The 15,042-nt window shown below is 41.9% G+C and overlaps 1 protein-coding gene across 6 annotated transcripts in view; it reads left to right on the forward strand.

Moving 5' to 3' along the window:
• BCAS1 (brain enriched myelin associated protein 1) overlaps positions 1-14,114 on the forward strand; it is a 112,219-nt gene extending 98,105 nt beyond the window's left edge. For 5 of the 6 annotated variants that reach the window (XM_059733134.1, XM_059733135.1, XM_059733137.1 and 2 more), the window contains 3 exons: positions 3,543-3,608; positions 6,606-6,872; positions 13,120-14,114. In XM_059733134.1, the coding sequence (XP_059589117.1) occupies positions 3,543-3,608; positions 6,606-6,872; positions 13,120-13,194 (408 nt within the window). In that variant the 3' untranslated portion in view covers positions 13,195-14,114. The remainder of the gene's footprint in view (positions 1-3,542; positions 3,609-6,605; positions 6,873-13,119) is intronic. The other variant, XM_059733138.1, reaches the window with a different exon arrangement.
• Positions 14,115-15,042: the final 928 nt, after the last annotated feature.

A 15,042-nucleotide genomic window follows, 5' to 3' on the forward strand; every position in this document is an offset into this window, starting at 1 on the left:
CCATTTCGGCTGAGCAGATGAGATCCCTTCTCAGGAGAGCACAATTGATGCTAGAGATCCAGGCTGTTTGATAAAAAGTTATATAGCTCATCCTTGGTTCAGTCAGGAAAAGAGAAGAGTCCTCAATTGTTATATAACTCAGAGTCACTATTTCATAGAAGAATTGAAATAAGCTATTCATTGCCTGTGTGCCCACTGGGAAAAGCCCCAGAATACATGATTTGCCATCTGTAATGCACAAAATATTAGGAAAGGAGACATTGGAATTATTTTTAACACGCCGTTGGTGAAACTAGTGAGAGGTGAGGTTTGCCCAGTGTGGTGAAGGCAGACATCAGTCAATGCTAAACAAGGCCCGAATGAACAAAACACACACAGCTACATTAATTGATTGTTTTTCTTCCTCGTACAATAGTTCCTCCATCCCAAGTCCAGCTGTGGATGAACTCTTGTTTTCCTCCTCCTCCTCCAGGCTCTTTAATTATTCCTTTAAACAAAACAGCACAGGCAGACCTAATAAAGACCTGTGCTTTCTGCCAGTTTGTTTCTGAATCAAGTTTCTGACAGTTCTGGCTCTTCAGTCCCAAGGAAATCATTCTACCTTAAATCACTCTTGACAAAATAGCAGCAGGAGGGGAAAAACTGGTATCCCCTCTTCACTCTGCACCAAAATCACAAGCCTTACATACACAGTTGTTGGGGTTTTCTCGTCCAGGGAACAACATTGCTATAATTAATGCTGTTGATATTTTGACTATCTTGATTAGACTTGGGATTTAACGTGAAAGGGTAGTTTATCTCTCATGGAGCTATTCTTCCAAGCTGTCTATAGATTCAGTAAAGCAACACTGTGCCCATGCCCACCTGGAAAGAATTATATGCAATTACAAGAATTAGAAAGGAGTTCTTATTTTTGTTTTTGCCCCTACTAATTCCATCCTGTAATAACGACTGGGAGCACCAGAGAAGTGATGGTATGATGCAGTCCACTCAGTCTAACCCCCTCACAAAGAAATATCACCCTTATTATGCCTAACTATAGGCCTATAGCTGTAATCACGCAAGAATGTAAAATCCTGTCCTGCCACTTGAAAATATGTCACTTGTGCTTTATTCATCAAAACTATGTAGGTATTGTTTGACATGCAATCTTTGTAGATATTATGATGAAACATTGGCAGCATGAAATTCTTCTCTTTCTCATACCAAAATGGGTGGAGCTACCAACCTCATTTTCTGGCAAGACTAGAATCAAGTCTTTTTTCTAAACCGGGGAAATTTTCCAACATACGTTTCCAGAATAGTTCCCCATGTGGATGCTCTACTCTGAAATAAAAGTTATTCTATTCTGGAATAATAAACTTGCAAAGTTGAGTAATTATTCTGGGGAAAAAAACCCTTTTTTATCAGAAGAGAGTGTTCGCATAGGGGAAGTGAAGACAACCCTTCAGGAACAGCTTCCTGTTTTAAGTATAACTATGGTTATTTTACATTAACCCAAATATAACTGAAGTTCGTAACTCACACAAATACAACTTGTATTTTTAGCAAGGCTCTTCCCTCCTCTCCACCCTTCTCCAGTCAAAGGTCTCAGGTCACACTACCTAGCCTTCTTGCCAATAAAAGCTGAAAACACTTTGGGGAACCAATCCACAGCACTTCTAACTTGATCAAAGTGTCGCAGAAGATGACAGAATTTCTGTAGGGTAAAATTCTGTCATTTTATATACAAAACACTAGAACTCTGGGTTCCAACATGATACCTTTTATTAGACCAACTGGAAAATGGCAAGAAAATTGTCCTTTTTCTTGCCATTTTCCAGTTGGTTTAATAAAAGGTATCATTTTGGAACCAAGAGTTCTAGTTTTTTGTAAGTCTCTGTCTCAGACCAACACAGCTACCAAGTACACCCCTGTCATTTTATATAAAGCTTCCATTGAAATAAATTGGAATTCTGCCTGGGCGTGGATTGCAGGATTTATGCCATACTTATTTATGATCTACTAATAGTAATTAGTAGTTTAAATGATGTATGATTGCAAAAGGTTTGCTACAGCAGTCCTGCCTTGAAATAAAATGCAACAGAATGGCTCCTATTACTGGATAAACTTTCTTAACATTATGCAAGTTCTTTTTCAAACTTATAAAGAAGCATTGCAACAGAAATGCAAACTAGATCTTATCTCTAGGCAATCTTCGTACACCATGGACTAGGTTACGAGACTGTAATGTAAGACAGACCACACTGAGCTTCCTCCACCATTTCTTCAGCCTTTCACAGATAACAACCATTATGAATATAATCATGTAATTTATTAACTGAGCAAAGATACATTGCAAAAAAAAATAATACTGTCCCCAGATTGGTTACTCATAACAAACTATTGCTGAATTCTTTAGCTTTTGAGCAAACCACTATTTAGTATTGATTTTTCAGTGGCTGGAGAGAGAAAAGAATCATGCAGTGAAAGCAGATCCTCACTAAGAGACTGAAAATAGGATTGAGCGAATAGTGTTGTGCTACAAGTGACAAACCTACGAGCTGCAGAAAACCACAAATCCGCCTGATCTATCTTTAGAGCAAAAGTCACATCCTTTCATTGTTTTCATTGAACTTATGCAATGAAAAAATGACATTTAAATGCAGGTACTTTGAAATACTACAGTTTTTGTTATGCTTTAATACTCTCTGGCTACAGAATACTGTATTAATTTTTTTAAGCAACCCTCTCCTGTCTACACATTTAATGCTACATTTATAAATGGTTCCAGTGATTTTTTTTTTCTCTCTTGAATATTCTAACCTAAAATCTAAACATAACTATAATGAATCTTTTTGTAACGTCCACCCATAAAGCTAATTTTATCAAGGATTTTTGTTTTGTTTTGTCTTGAAGAAACATGGATACAGTGGATCATTGTTGAGAAATATATTTGAGAGTCAAGGTTTACTTTGAACAAGCTGCCTGTGTTACAGCTTCAGGGTCTGCTTTGATTGTTGTAGCCAAGAAGAGCTGATGCCAAGAAAGGTTGTTGCCTAGATGCACATGCTCCTTTGAGAGATAAAGCATAGCACAGAAGAAATAAATTGAAAGAAATTGTGCAGCAATGGCAAACCATCTGTAGACCCCAGCAGTTTTTAATTGTTAGCCAACATATTAAGCAAATATGTAGAAATAAGGCAAAGAGTACAGTTCTGCTGAAGATAACCTTATAAGGGAGAGCTGTTAACAGGAAACGCTCCCCTCATAACTTACAATGGCAGGAATGATAGCAACATCCCATTTATCATATTGTGAGATCGTCAACAGAAAAATGCCTTGCTAAAGACAATAGTGCTGTAATAAAATGGGTATACAACAATCTACCATAGAGATGAAGGCATAGTGCAGATAATTTGACGTGGTGTTTTGCTTTGTTTTAACCATGTTGGAATAATATTCTTAAAACAAACCTTCATTTTATTTGACTTTTTTTTTTGTTGAGTATGTGCCTAAAAAAAGATAATAGTTGGAAGACCTGTAATCCTTTGTTATTTTAGTCAGTCAGAGATGATGCAGGGACAGCCAATTCAGAAGAGGTAAATGGGCCAAACCCCAATTACCAAGTAAGTGTTTGAATTTATTCATCTCTTGGTGATGGATCTCTGTAGCTTATTTCCAATGATGTATCTCCTGGTTTCTTTAAATTAAAAATCACCAATTGCAGCAGAGTGATAGCATGCCCAAGCAATCCCACCTCCTTATTATTTCCTAATAAAGTTAATTAAAATGGTTTGTCATCAGGTAAAAAAAAAAAAATCATATTTTTTCAAAATATTTTCCCTGTATTCATAAAATATATTTATGTTACTAGTAATTTATTACATACTATTTTGCTTTATGCCCTCTATGTTATTTATGTTTTGAATTTCATGCAATGTGGACAGTGCTATTCTGGATTAATTTGATTCTTCATGAACAATTAGAAAGATTATTATTTGATGGGAAACATTACAGAAAAAGTATAACATTTTATCTAAAAGCCTTGTCACTAAAATTTAACAAAAGAAATCAGAAAACAGCATTCCTGTAATATTAGATTTGGACTTTTTAAGTCTGGAAAGTGTTTCATAAACCTTACAGCCTCGGCCTAAACTGCCTGATTAAGTATAGTCTTTATAGCTCTGACATTGCCAAGTAAAATCACTGACTTTTCCTGCAGGAATTTGATCAGGCCCTAGAACAATGTAATAGGATTTAAAAAACCTAATCCTGTTAATCTGTCAATCTTTTTTTTCCTGCAAGTTCTAATTTGAAGAGAATGAGTGCAGTCTGTCAGGTGGAGATCAGCCTTTAAAATGAGAAGCATCACGTGTTTCATTATTCATTGGTTTCACTTTGTACTGTCTGTTGCCACTCCCATTAATATCAAATATGTCCATTTCCTGCCTTTCAAGATGAACACGAAACACCTCCAAGAGATGACCTGATTGTGGATTTTTTTTCCTCTTTTGCCTTACAAAATGTATAGATGGTGCTTTAAATAGTTTAAAGGTCAAAACTTGCTCACCCCACTCACAAAAATAGTTATATGCAAGACCGAGCAAATTTCATGCTAACTTTGACCCTGTAGATACACTCATTGATTTCAGGGCCAGAAGCTCTCCTTAGACCATTAAGGTAGGAGACATCTGATGTAAATAGTGATGGAGCTTTTGTACTTTGATTATTTCCTGCTCTTGTAAGTCTAACCCACTAAATCTTAAAATTTTTAAAAAATCAATCTCCGGCAAGGAAGACTGACAAGGATCTGTTAAACAAAGCGACAGGGAGGCATTTGAGTGCTTCTTGTTTGACAGTGTAAATCCATCAGAACAAAGATAAACAGTGAAACTGGGTTTTATGAAACTTTTCTCCTATACATGCTAGGAGAGATCCTGCATTCTCGGCACTTAGAGAAAGCCCATTTAGCTGCACAAGTGCAAGACTTAGGAGGCACAGGTACCATCGAGGCAAATCTGGCAGCTCTTCCACAGTCCCAAGATTACTGACTTTGCCTTAAGAAACTATAACCACACAGTTGATTTTGCTGGGCTATGCCATGCTTTTGCACAAGTAACCTCATAAACTCTATTTCCCCATTTATTGTAGTGTCATGTGCTACAGCACAAACCATAAAATAGTGGTTTGATTTTTATATAAAATTAGAAAGAGTGCTTGCCCAAGAGGGAAGGAAATATATAGAGAAAATATTATAGCTTTATGGGGGAAATAAACTGTTAAATGATCGGGAGAATTAGTATGGTCTGTATCAAAGGCTCCCTAACCTACATGATTTTTAAAAGATAGAAAGGACAGAAAGGAAACTTAGATATGGAGCCACTTCAGTACTGCCAGTCCTTGATTATTTTTTTTTTAAGTCTAACCTCTATATTATGAGGTTGGTTTAAAAATTATGAGAGATTTTAAATAAAAGGTTTGAGGTACAATTTTTTTTTTTTAATTTGCCGTCTGATTTTTGAGTCATTAGAGTTTATACGTTAAAGGTTTTCTCTGAAATGATGATAGTTAAAGAAGTTTTCTGGTTTTTAATGAAAGCTGAGATGTTAACACAACTTCTGGTGTGTTTCTTGAACAGCTCCTATATTTTGAATTTGATGATAAAATTACAGAAGATAGTAAAGCAGTAATTTATTAAACTAGTGGGCCATCTCCAGACTGCAGATGCAAGATCTTGAGTCAGTTTAAAACACAATAAATTTCCTTACCACAATTTTTTTTAACTGAACAAATGAGCCTAACATGGTTTTGTTGTTGTATAAGACAGAAAAAGAAAATCCCCTAAGCAAGCAAGTGTCTTATTATAAATGAACTGGCAGTGTCATTGTGCTATTCCATTTATTTTCAAAGTCAAAATCTTGGTTTAGAAACTTTGATCCTATCCAGCCATTTTCTCCAGGTCAGAGAAAATGCATTTCCTGTACCTAGGTGTGCTGTATAACACTGTTTGTCTATTGAGTATTGACTGTCTCTTTTTTTTGCAATTCAATGAAGAATGCTGTATGGTATTACCGGGGCCAAATCACGGGGTGTTAATCATCTGGTGAAGTGCTGTAATTTTATAGAGGGGATATTCTTACTTCTGCTTTATGTGCCCTGACACTTCTCCCTCTCTTTCCTTTTCTTCCTCTTTCTTTCTCTCTCTCTCTCTCCCTCCTTCCCTTTTTGGTTTCAAATTTTCTTTGTACTTCTACAGGGATGCAAAGGTGGTTATATCTTTGCAGCTATGGATACGTGCATGTGATTCTATCCTTCTGTACATATGCAGCTCTGCCAGCTAAAGCAACTTCATCATAGAAATATATAAAAGGAAAGGCTTTGCAGAAAGGGCCTGACCTTGCAGCATTTACTCACTATACATTGTCTATCCTAATAATCTCATTGGAACTACTACCTGAATTAAGGGTTGTAGGAATCGGGATCCACCTCTGTAAATGAAAACCTGTGAGATAGCGGAATTTCTCCCCGACAGGTGGCCTTAAATTGTTACTCTATTTATGGGCCCTCCTGGCAAAGTGTTTCCATTTCCCACTAAAAATAACCATTGTTTGAAACCACTTTAGACATCAGACTCCACAGAGAGGCCAGTCGCCCCAACTGAAAGTGAACCTGCGGGCCAGAAGAGCAAAGAGAGTTCGAAAGACAAGAAGCCTACGGCAGAGCTGAGCAAGCAGAAAGGTAACAAACAGGAAACCAAAGATCAGCAAGACTCCAGAGAGCAGCATACAGGCGAGACTGACTCCATCCAGAACGGAGGAGACACCGCAAAAGAAACACCCCTCAAGAAGACAGAGAAGAGACAGTCTCTTGGAGGTTTTTTCAAGGGCCTTGTACGTTAGCTTCACCTTTTCTTCTTAAATAGTTTGAGATGGTCTAGACAGCGTCACTGCCAGGCACTTCTCAGAGGTCCCCGTAGGGTTACGCAATGTCATGTCCTCTAGGCGGGCTATCTGAGTGGAGGGTTGCAGGTATGCACTTCCATGGCAGTGTGTGTAGGACGGGGGCTAGGGGACTCACTTTCAGGCAGAGGTCTGGAAAACTGGGGACGCAGCTGCCAACCAGCAATAGAAGAGGTAGAAAATAGCTTGGAAACCCATGAGTGTACTTTGTTTTCACTGCTGTGTTCTGCACTCGGGCAGGATGCTTGTGTCTCTACAACACCAAAAGATAGATTTTTGGAAAGATTCAGAAGACTGCAAGTCTGAGCTCTCTGGAGAATGCACCTAGTCCTTTGCTCAAGACACGCAATGGGTGCGACATTTTTTGCTTCCCTCTGACACCCCTGTACTAATGGGCTATAGGGGTCAATGCACAGAAAAGAGTGGGTGAAAAGAGCTATCTTCCTTTCTAGAAGTGGCTAGTAATGTTCTGCTATCATCTTGTAGCTGATGATTAGAAATGACTGTCAATACTATGCTCAAATATGGACAAAGGGTGATTAGTCCTGTTAATGGGTTTGGCATGGGACAAATAGGCAAAACTTTCTTCCAAGAGGTCAATGCCAGGAGGGTAGACTGCGGTTGATTTTTTTTTTTTAAGAATTAAAACATCTGCAGCTGACTCCTTTCTCCTTCTTGTAAAAGAGACAGGAGTCATTTTTTACTTCAAGAACTCCAGTGTCAGTCATATCTTTGGACATCCCACATGCAAAATGGACACCAGCATGTATTTCCATTGCTGTGGAGAACACATAGTGATGTGACTACTTTACCTGTAGTGGTCCCTACTCAGTCTGGTCCCTGTGAGATATTTAAAAATCTTTTTTTTTTCCTCTCTCTTCCCTGCTCAAAAGGCACACAGGAAAAAGAATAAAACTAAGCCAACTTTCATGGCCTGAAAGAGGAAAAAAACAAGCTGCATTTTAAAAGTTGATGCCAATTTGAAAACTAGCCCTGTCAGAACATTAAGTTATCAAGTGAACCTGTATTGAATAATATGAGGCAGACGCTTTTCCACATCATAATCTTCATATATTTCACAGCAAAGCACCGCAGAGTATTATTTGCACTTCAAAAAATGCATATTGGTGGGGGCAGAAGGGAAATTAAGTATTTCCATCTTATTTTTAATAATAATGAAGTCACTTAATAATTTTCTTTGCCATCTAGCATGCATATCACTTACAGGATGTCTATGAAGCACAATATTCTTAATTTTGCCATACTAATACTGGTACCTAAGATAGATTGTGTATCTCTAACTGGTTCTGCATACTCTTAGCTACCTCTATATGCCCCAAATAAGGCAGAGTAGACAGCTTCGGCATGTGCCTGTTTGGCCCTCTCAGTCTCCTGAGGCATCTATTCTGCCTAAGATGTAACTTGAATGACCCAGGGGGTAGGCATGAGTCGCCAGGATGTGTCTCTTGGCAGCACTCCTGGGTTATCTCCAGAGGCCATGTGAACATAGCCTTGGAGTCCTATGGTATAATATTGGTTCACGTCCTTTCCACTATGCACAATTATGTGTGTGTGCATACATTGCATAACAGGACTCACATCATGAGTGGCATGTCTCGTGCTATAAATACGAGGAGCAAGCCTTGCCTTGGGTTTGAGCCTGAGACTGCCTGATGTAAAAATATGAATTCCTTATTGAGCTAAAGTCTTTAGGGTGAAGCTGTTGTAGGCTGATTACTGTCAATTGGAGGGAAAGAGAAACCCATGCTTTTCTAGCATGGGTTGTGCAGGAACAGAGCAAATATAAACGACTTTTGTTATTTCTAAAGATAACAAAAAAATGTTTTCTTGGTTTTGAATTCTGCTGAAATTAAGTGCTGTGGGCTAAATACCAATGATCTTAGTTAAAATTTTCAAGGAAGCCAACGAGTGTAAAAGGTTTTCTGTATTTGTCGACAATAGTACTTTCTGTTGTAGGGCAGGGTGGGCAAAATACAGCCTACAGGCCGCATCCGACCCACGAGACCACTCTATCCAGCCCACAGGGCCCCTAAAAAATTTAGAAAATTAATATCATCTGCTCTTGGTTCCTGTCAAAAATGACAGGAAGCAAGGACAGTAGGACCCAGGGGAAGCCCGGCAGGCTCCCACAACAGCCCTGCCCCACCCGCAGCTAGAAGCCCCAGCGGGGGCTTCTGGCCTGGGACCGTGTGGCTGCCCTGTGCCAGAACCGCAGGTAAGGGGGAAGTTGGGGAGGGCAGGGGAAGACCCCAGGTAGGGAAGGAGCCTGGGGGAAAGCGGCCCGGGAAAACCTGAGTGCGGGCAGGGGGAAAGCAGCCCCTTGCCCACCCTGTGGCCAGTGCCCTGTGCTGCAGTCACTTGCAGCCCGCATGGGGCTGCCTGTACCTGCTCCGGACAGCCCCGCGGGCTGCGAGTGGCTGCAGTGCAGGGCACCAGCCACAGAGCGGGGAAGGGACTGCTTTTCCCCATGCTCAGCTTTTCCCTGGGCTCCTTCCCTGCTCATTCCTGGTGCAGAAGGAAGCACCCTCTCCCCCACCTGTGGCCAGCACCCCACACTGCAGCCGCTTGCAGACCACATAGGGCTGTCCGAAGCAGGCACAGGCAGCCCCAGGTGGGCTGTGAACGACTGCAGCATGTGGCATTGGGCACAGGGTGGGAAGGGGTTGCTTCCCCCCGCCACCCCGTGCTCAGCACCACCTTGTGACCCAGTCCCACTACCAGCCTAGGCTCCGCGCCAGCGCCAGGCTCACACATCGGGGCTGCACGTGGTGACAGCAGCTGCGTCCCCCGCCCCCGCTTGCTGCACCAGGCAGTGTTTGCCACTGTCACCTCTTGGCTGCCCAGCGTGTAAGCTCCAGGTGGGCAGCAGTAGCCACCACTGCCCGGTGTGGCAAGTGGGGGGCTGCAGCTGCTGTCACCAATGGGCAGCCCAGAGCCAGCTTGGAGCCCAGGCTGGCAGTGGGGCCGGGTTACAGGCTGATTCTGAGCTCAGGAAAAAGCAGCCCCTTGCTCACCTCATAGCCATCTCCCCTTGCTGTAGCCTCTTGCAGCCCACATGGGGCTGCCTACGCCTGTTCCAGACAGCCCTGTGTGGGGTGCGAGCACCTGCAGCAGGGAGTTCTGGCCATGGGGCAGGCGAGGGGATGCTTTTCCTCGTGCTCAGCACCAACTTCTTTCCTGCCAGCGAGCAGGGGGTCGGGGCTGTGCGCTGCCCCCCACCTGTACCGCAGAGCTGGGGAGCACTGGGCATGAGTGGGTGGGGAGCCAGCAGAAGCACGGGGCCTGCACCGGTGCCCTGGGGCCAGTGCAATCGGGGCCCAGAGCAGGGTGGCAGGAGCACGGGGTCCCAGCCGGCAGGGGCTCTATGAAGCTGGCCCAGCTCCCCCCTCTCCCTGCTGGTGCAGCCCAGCCTGGCTCCACAGACCCCTGCTGGCCTGTGTCCCGCTTTGGGCCCCACCGGTGCTGGCCCTGGGACATTGGTCCCAAGACATTGGGACATTGGTCCTAAGATAGTGACCAGGGGCCGGGGAACCTGTTAAAGGGTGGGGCTACCCATGCAGCCCTCGACAGCCTGCCAAAACTGGGTAAGCGGCCCTCTGCCCAAAATAGTTGCCCACCCCTGTTGTAGGGTGTCATGTATTCAGTCAGCATTCAAAAACATCCCAGCTATATTTCTAGATATACACTGTAAGAAGATATAAGAAGCACTGTAAGAGAAAGAGATCAGAGAAGGTATGGGCAAGCAGGAAAATATGTGTTCAAATGATACATTATAAAAGGAGGAGACTGAGGCAGAGATGCAGGGAAGATGTTTTTGACAAAGGGTAGAGGGAATGTTTCTAGCAGTGAGAGGTGAAATCTGTTTGCGGGGATGGAGGGGCAGCTATAGTTCAAAAGTATGAAAAGTGAAAGGAAAATAGGAGGAGTGGATGAGATTGTCATGTTTATTGCTTTGTATATCTTATGTATGACGCAACTTGGCTTGGCAGTGCATTCTCTTTCATTGCATTAGCAGAGGCCTCCAGTACTGCTAACTTTTTCCCTCTTCCATTTTCAGGGTAACATTATCTTTTTCTTTTTAAGAGTGTAAAGTCTTAGATTGATAGCATGGTAGTTGGCCTGGCCTGTTAGCAACAAAAACAAACAACGAGATTGGAAAAACCACCTGGTCCGAAGGTGGTTAGCAGATATTGCTGTCCAGAGGAGGCCATGGATGATCTCATCCTTCTGGCCAGGAGAATATCCAATGTTTAAAACAGAAGGATTTGATATATTAGAGTACTTCACAAGACACTGCCACCTATTCATCTCTTTATGGTTGAATTTCTTATCCCTACTTCAGAAAATCAAAGGCCAATCCTTCCAAAAATGAAGCAATTCTGCAAATATGCTAAGTGAGTCAAAATAGGGATTATGAGAAATGAGTTTCCTGTGTAACTGTGGCATTTACAGGAAGTAGGGCAAACAGTAATGTCTTATTTCCTTGGTCAAACTAGAAATGACAATAATATCTTCATGTAGCATACAGGCACAGTTACAGCTGAGAGGCTGCAAGCTAATCTTCCAATGCAATCTTTTAATTGCTGTCTAGACGCTTTGAGTTGCTGGAAAAATTTTGAAATGATTAGGTTTGTCTGTATGCTATTTAAGAACAAGGTACCATCAGTTACCACTAGCAATACATTTTAAAAGAAGCATCTTCAGTAGCCTTCCAGACATAATCACTTAGAAGCCATCCACTTCTAGACAAAATAGTCCAAATTCAATCACAACAGTCTACACCATAGCCAACCTAGAAGAACAGGGGGTTTATGTTGGTGCATTCTTTGACACATTGGGGGTTTCTGTTACAGTTTTTAAAGCTAGAAAGTGAAAATGGATAGCAACCAGAGTCATGTATATGGTGGCTCTAGTAAATGTAGAAACATCTACTCTTGTTTCTCTCCCTAAAGGTGAGGAAGTCAGGGCTTGATTCACCCTGGTGTTATACCAGAGTAAGTTCTGAGTAATCAGTGGTGAATTAGGAGCCCACTGTGTGAAACAGAGGCTAAGTATAGACAGTCAAAAAGCCTAAGGAAGAATTGATCAAACTTATGTGGGTTTCTGTAAGTGGCATAGGTTAGTTCAGGAGTGAACACAACATGTGTCCACCTTTGGGCAGGGCGGGTCATGCAGGTTGCCTGCACTAGCCAAGGCCAGCAGGTTGGAGGTGCTCCTGCACACCTCCCATCTGACTCCCTCAGCTGCCAGAGACTGTCGAGCACAGCCGAGTGGCTGGGCAACCCCTGATTGGCTGCCGGACACAGGGGAGAATGCTGCCTCCCTTCTCCCCCCATCATCATCAGCCACAGACATGTCAGCTGCAGTCAGGGAGTAGAGGCATCCATGGTCACCTGTTCCCTGCAGCCTGATTGTGCTCCCTAGGGCTGCACCCGCTCACAGGATATATGGGGGTCCCTGGGTGGGCTCCTGCACACCGACCCACTGGGATCTTGCAGTGGGGGCAGTTTGGATCAGACTGCCTCTGCTGCAAGGAGTTGGGGCAGAACCATGATCCACTGCCTCCGTGCCCCTGCCCAGAGCATGCAGGCTGCAGATTGTGGCTCTGCCATGGCCCCAAACCAAGCTGCCCCCTCCACAAGCTCCCAGTGGCTCCAGAGCAGCCCCAGCCCTGCCCTGCTGCACACCCTGCCAGCACGGCTGGGGCCAGTCTCCATGGCAACTCCAGCCTCATGCTATCACAGCACAGCTGTGGCTGAGGTCCCTATGGAGACTGGCCCCAGCCATGTGGGCAGGGGTTGCTGGGAAATGGAGCCCGGCTGCCAGCCAGATCTGCCATTTTGCCCACCCCTGCTATCGACCCAGGGATGCACATAGCATGTTAGCTTAGTGTTGTTGTCTGAAAGCAACTCCTTTCTACACTGGTCAGGGAAAGAATAACACAACGACAGTACCCAGGTTTAGCTATAGTTGCTGCTACTGGGGAGAGAAGACCTGTGCAGGTGTCAGTTGTACTTTTAGTAGCGTGAAAAACCTTAGTAAGAGAGGAAGAAGGTAATGCTAATGGGAAATGTCTCTTTGCAAAGATCTAAAACATAATTCTAGACTGAACAAATCTCCTGAAATGTTCAACCATATTTCTCTGTATTATTTCTAGGGTCCCAAAAAGATGTCTGATGCTGAAGTGCAAACAGATCCAGTGTCTATTGTACCTGCTGGGAAATCCAAGTAATGAATGTGCTTGGCTGCTGAAGAATCAGTGGCTTTCCACAAGTGCTCTTGCAGTGAAGATGACTCATTATTTTCTTTATATGGCTGTCATCAAAAGAGGGCCGTGCCTCCAGCTAAAGCAAACATTTGTGTACATTTGAGGTGTATCATTTACAGAATTTGTTGACTAGATTCTAGTAAGTAACTGTAAAGGTCATTGAGAAGCAACGTGTAGTATTATTATTATTCAAGAGAGGTTTTGTGGGTGATTTATTTTAAGTCGAGTGGGAAGAGAATGTTTCAAAACCTAAGAAAGTTGCAGTTGAAGTGGGGAAAGAAAGAAAAAGTGCATGTGATACAAGGAATACAGTTTGTGAGGCAAAGCAATGAGCAAAGATATTCTCACCTAGAGCATTAAAGCGGGGGGAGGGGGGGAGAAGAGATCATTTTATCATTTTTTGATAAACTTTCAGCTTAAGAGTAAAAACAACAGCCCACCTGTTATGGTTTGCTTTAATTAGCAAGGACTATTGGATAATAGAATCAATGATTCATTACAAGATCATGCTTCAGATTGGCTGGCATTTTATTAATGTAAATTAAAAAGCTAAAATGCAATGACTTTTAAATGATTTGAAACACAGTTTCTTCCTTGACTTGGAGGTGGGTTAACAAAGGAAAATTACTTAAGGTATTAATACAAACACAAGGGGGCACCAGTATCTCCACTTTAGTACTAACTCAAGAAGGTGTATCTACAATCTTATATTATTAATGTTTTGCAGATGTTAGAAAAAAACTTCAGTTATTTCCTCAGATATGTGTCCATATTCATATGTGTAATTAATTAATGAAAACCAAACTTAAGACTGACCAGGCCTCTCTCCCTGCTTTACAAAACTCCTGTAGTAACTGTCATTAATAAATGTTATGGAAAATTCAGATTTCTGTTGGTTTATTCTTTGCTCAAACAGGGGATTGTGGGACTGACATTTTAATCCATACTAGCATGTGAATGATATCCTGTTGTATATTTTGATTTCCTTATGATTTAATAAACAAATTCTTTTCTTTTAAAAAAGAAGAATGTGTATCTTTAATCTTTAACCAGAGATTATATAAGCATCCCTATATATATAATAATAATAATTTAGGTTGTTCTTGTTATTTGCTGACTGGTATAGAAGAAGCAGGAAATAAATTACATGCATACACACCCACACACCCACGCTCTCTGCTTGACTGTGGAGCAAATATCTTTCATTCTCTCTCAATCCAAATTAGGTTTCACGTCACTTCTTTCCAGATATCATCGGATACTGTAGTTTTGCATATTCTGTAGAATATGCAAGCCTGCATTCCTAACTCATATTGAGAACATGGGTGAAAAGAGCAACCTTTCTTTCTAGAAGTGGCTAGTAATGCTCTGCTATAACCTTGTAGCTGATGCTTAGAAATGACTGTCAATACTATACTCACAGAATATGGACAAAGGGTGATTAGTCCTGTTAATCCAGCTCTGTCAAATAGAAATTAACTTCCCACTCTGTATTGACATATTTAATTTGGCACAAAACCAGTCAGAAAGTCAGGTTTGTTGAGTTAAAACTGTAGCTTTCTAGCATAGATCAAAAGAGTTGAAGTGGTATGTTTTCCCTTAATGTGGATGAAGTTCTAGCAGAATAAAGGAACTAGATACAAATGAAGTCCTCCCATGAAAGAAGTGGAATAAAGCTATTATGGCATAAGTCACCTATATAGCAGTATAGCCACTTTTACACTAGTATTGAAATAACTATTTCAGTATTACATGAATGTTGTGCATCACTGACCTGACAACTGTTCTGATATTAAAAACCCTGTGTATAAG

Source organism: Alligator mississippiensis, chromosome 9 (assembly GCF_030867095.1).
Source record: "Alligator mississippiensis isolate rAllMis1 chromosome 9, rAllMis1, whole genome shotgun sequence".
In the NCBI taxonomy this organism is placed as follows: Eukaryota; Metazoa; Chordata; order Crocodylia; family Alligatoridae; genus Alligator; species Alligator mississippiensis.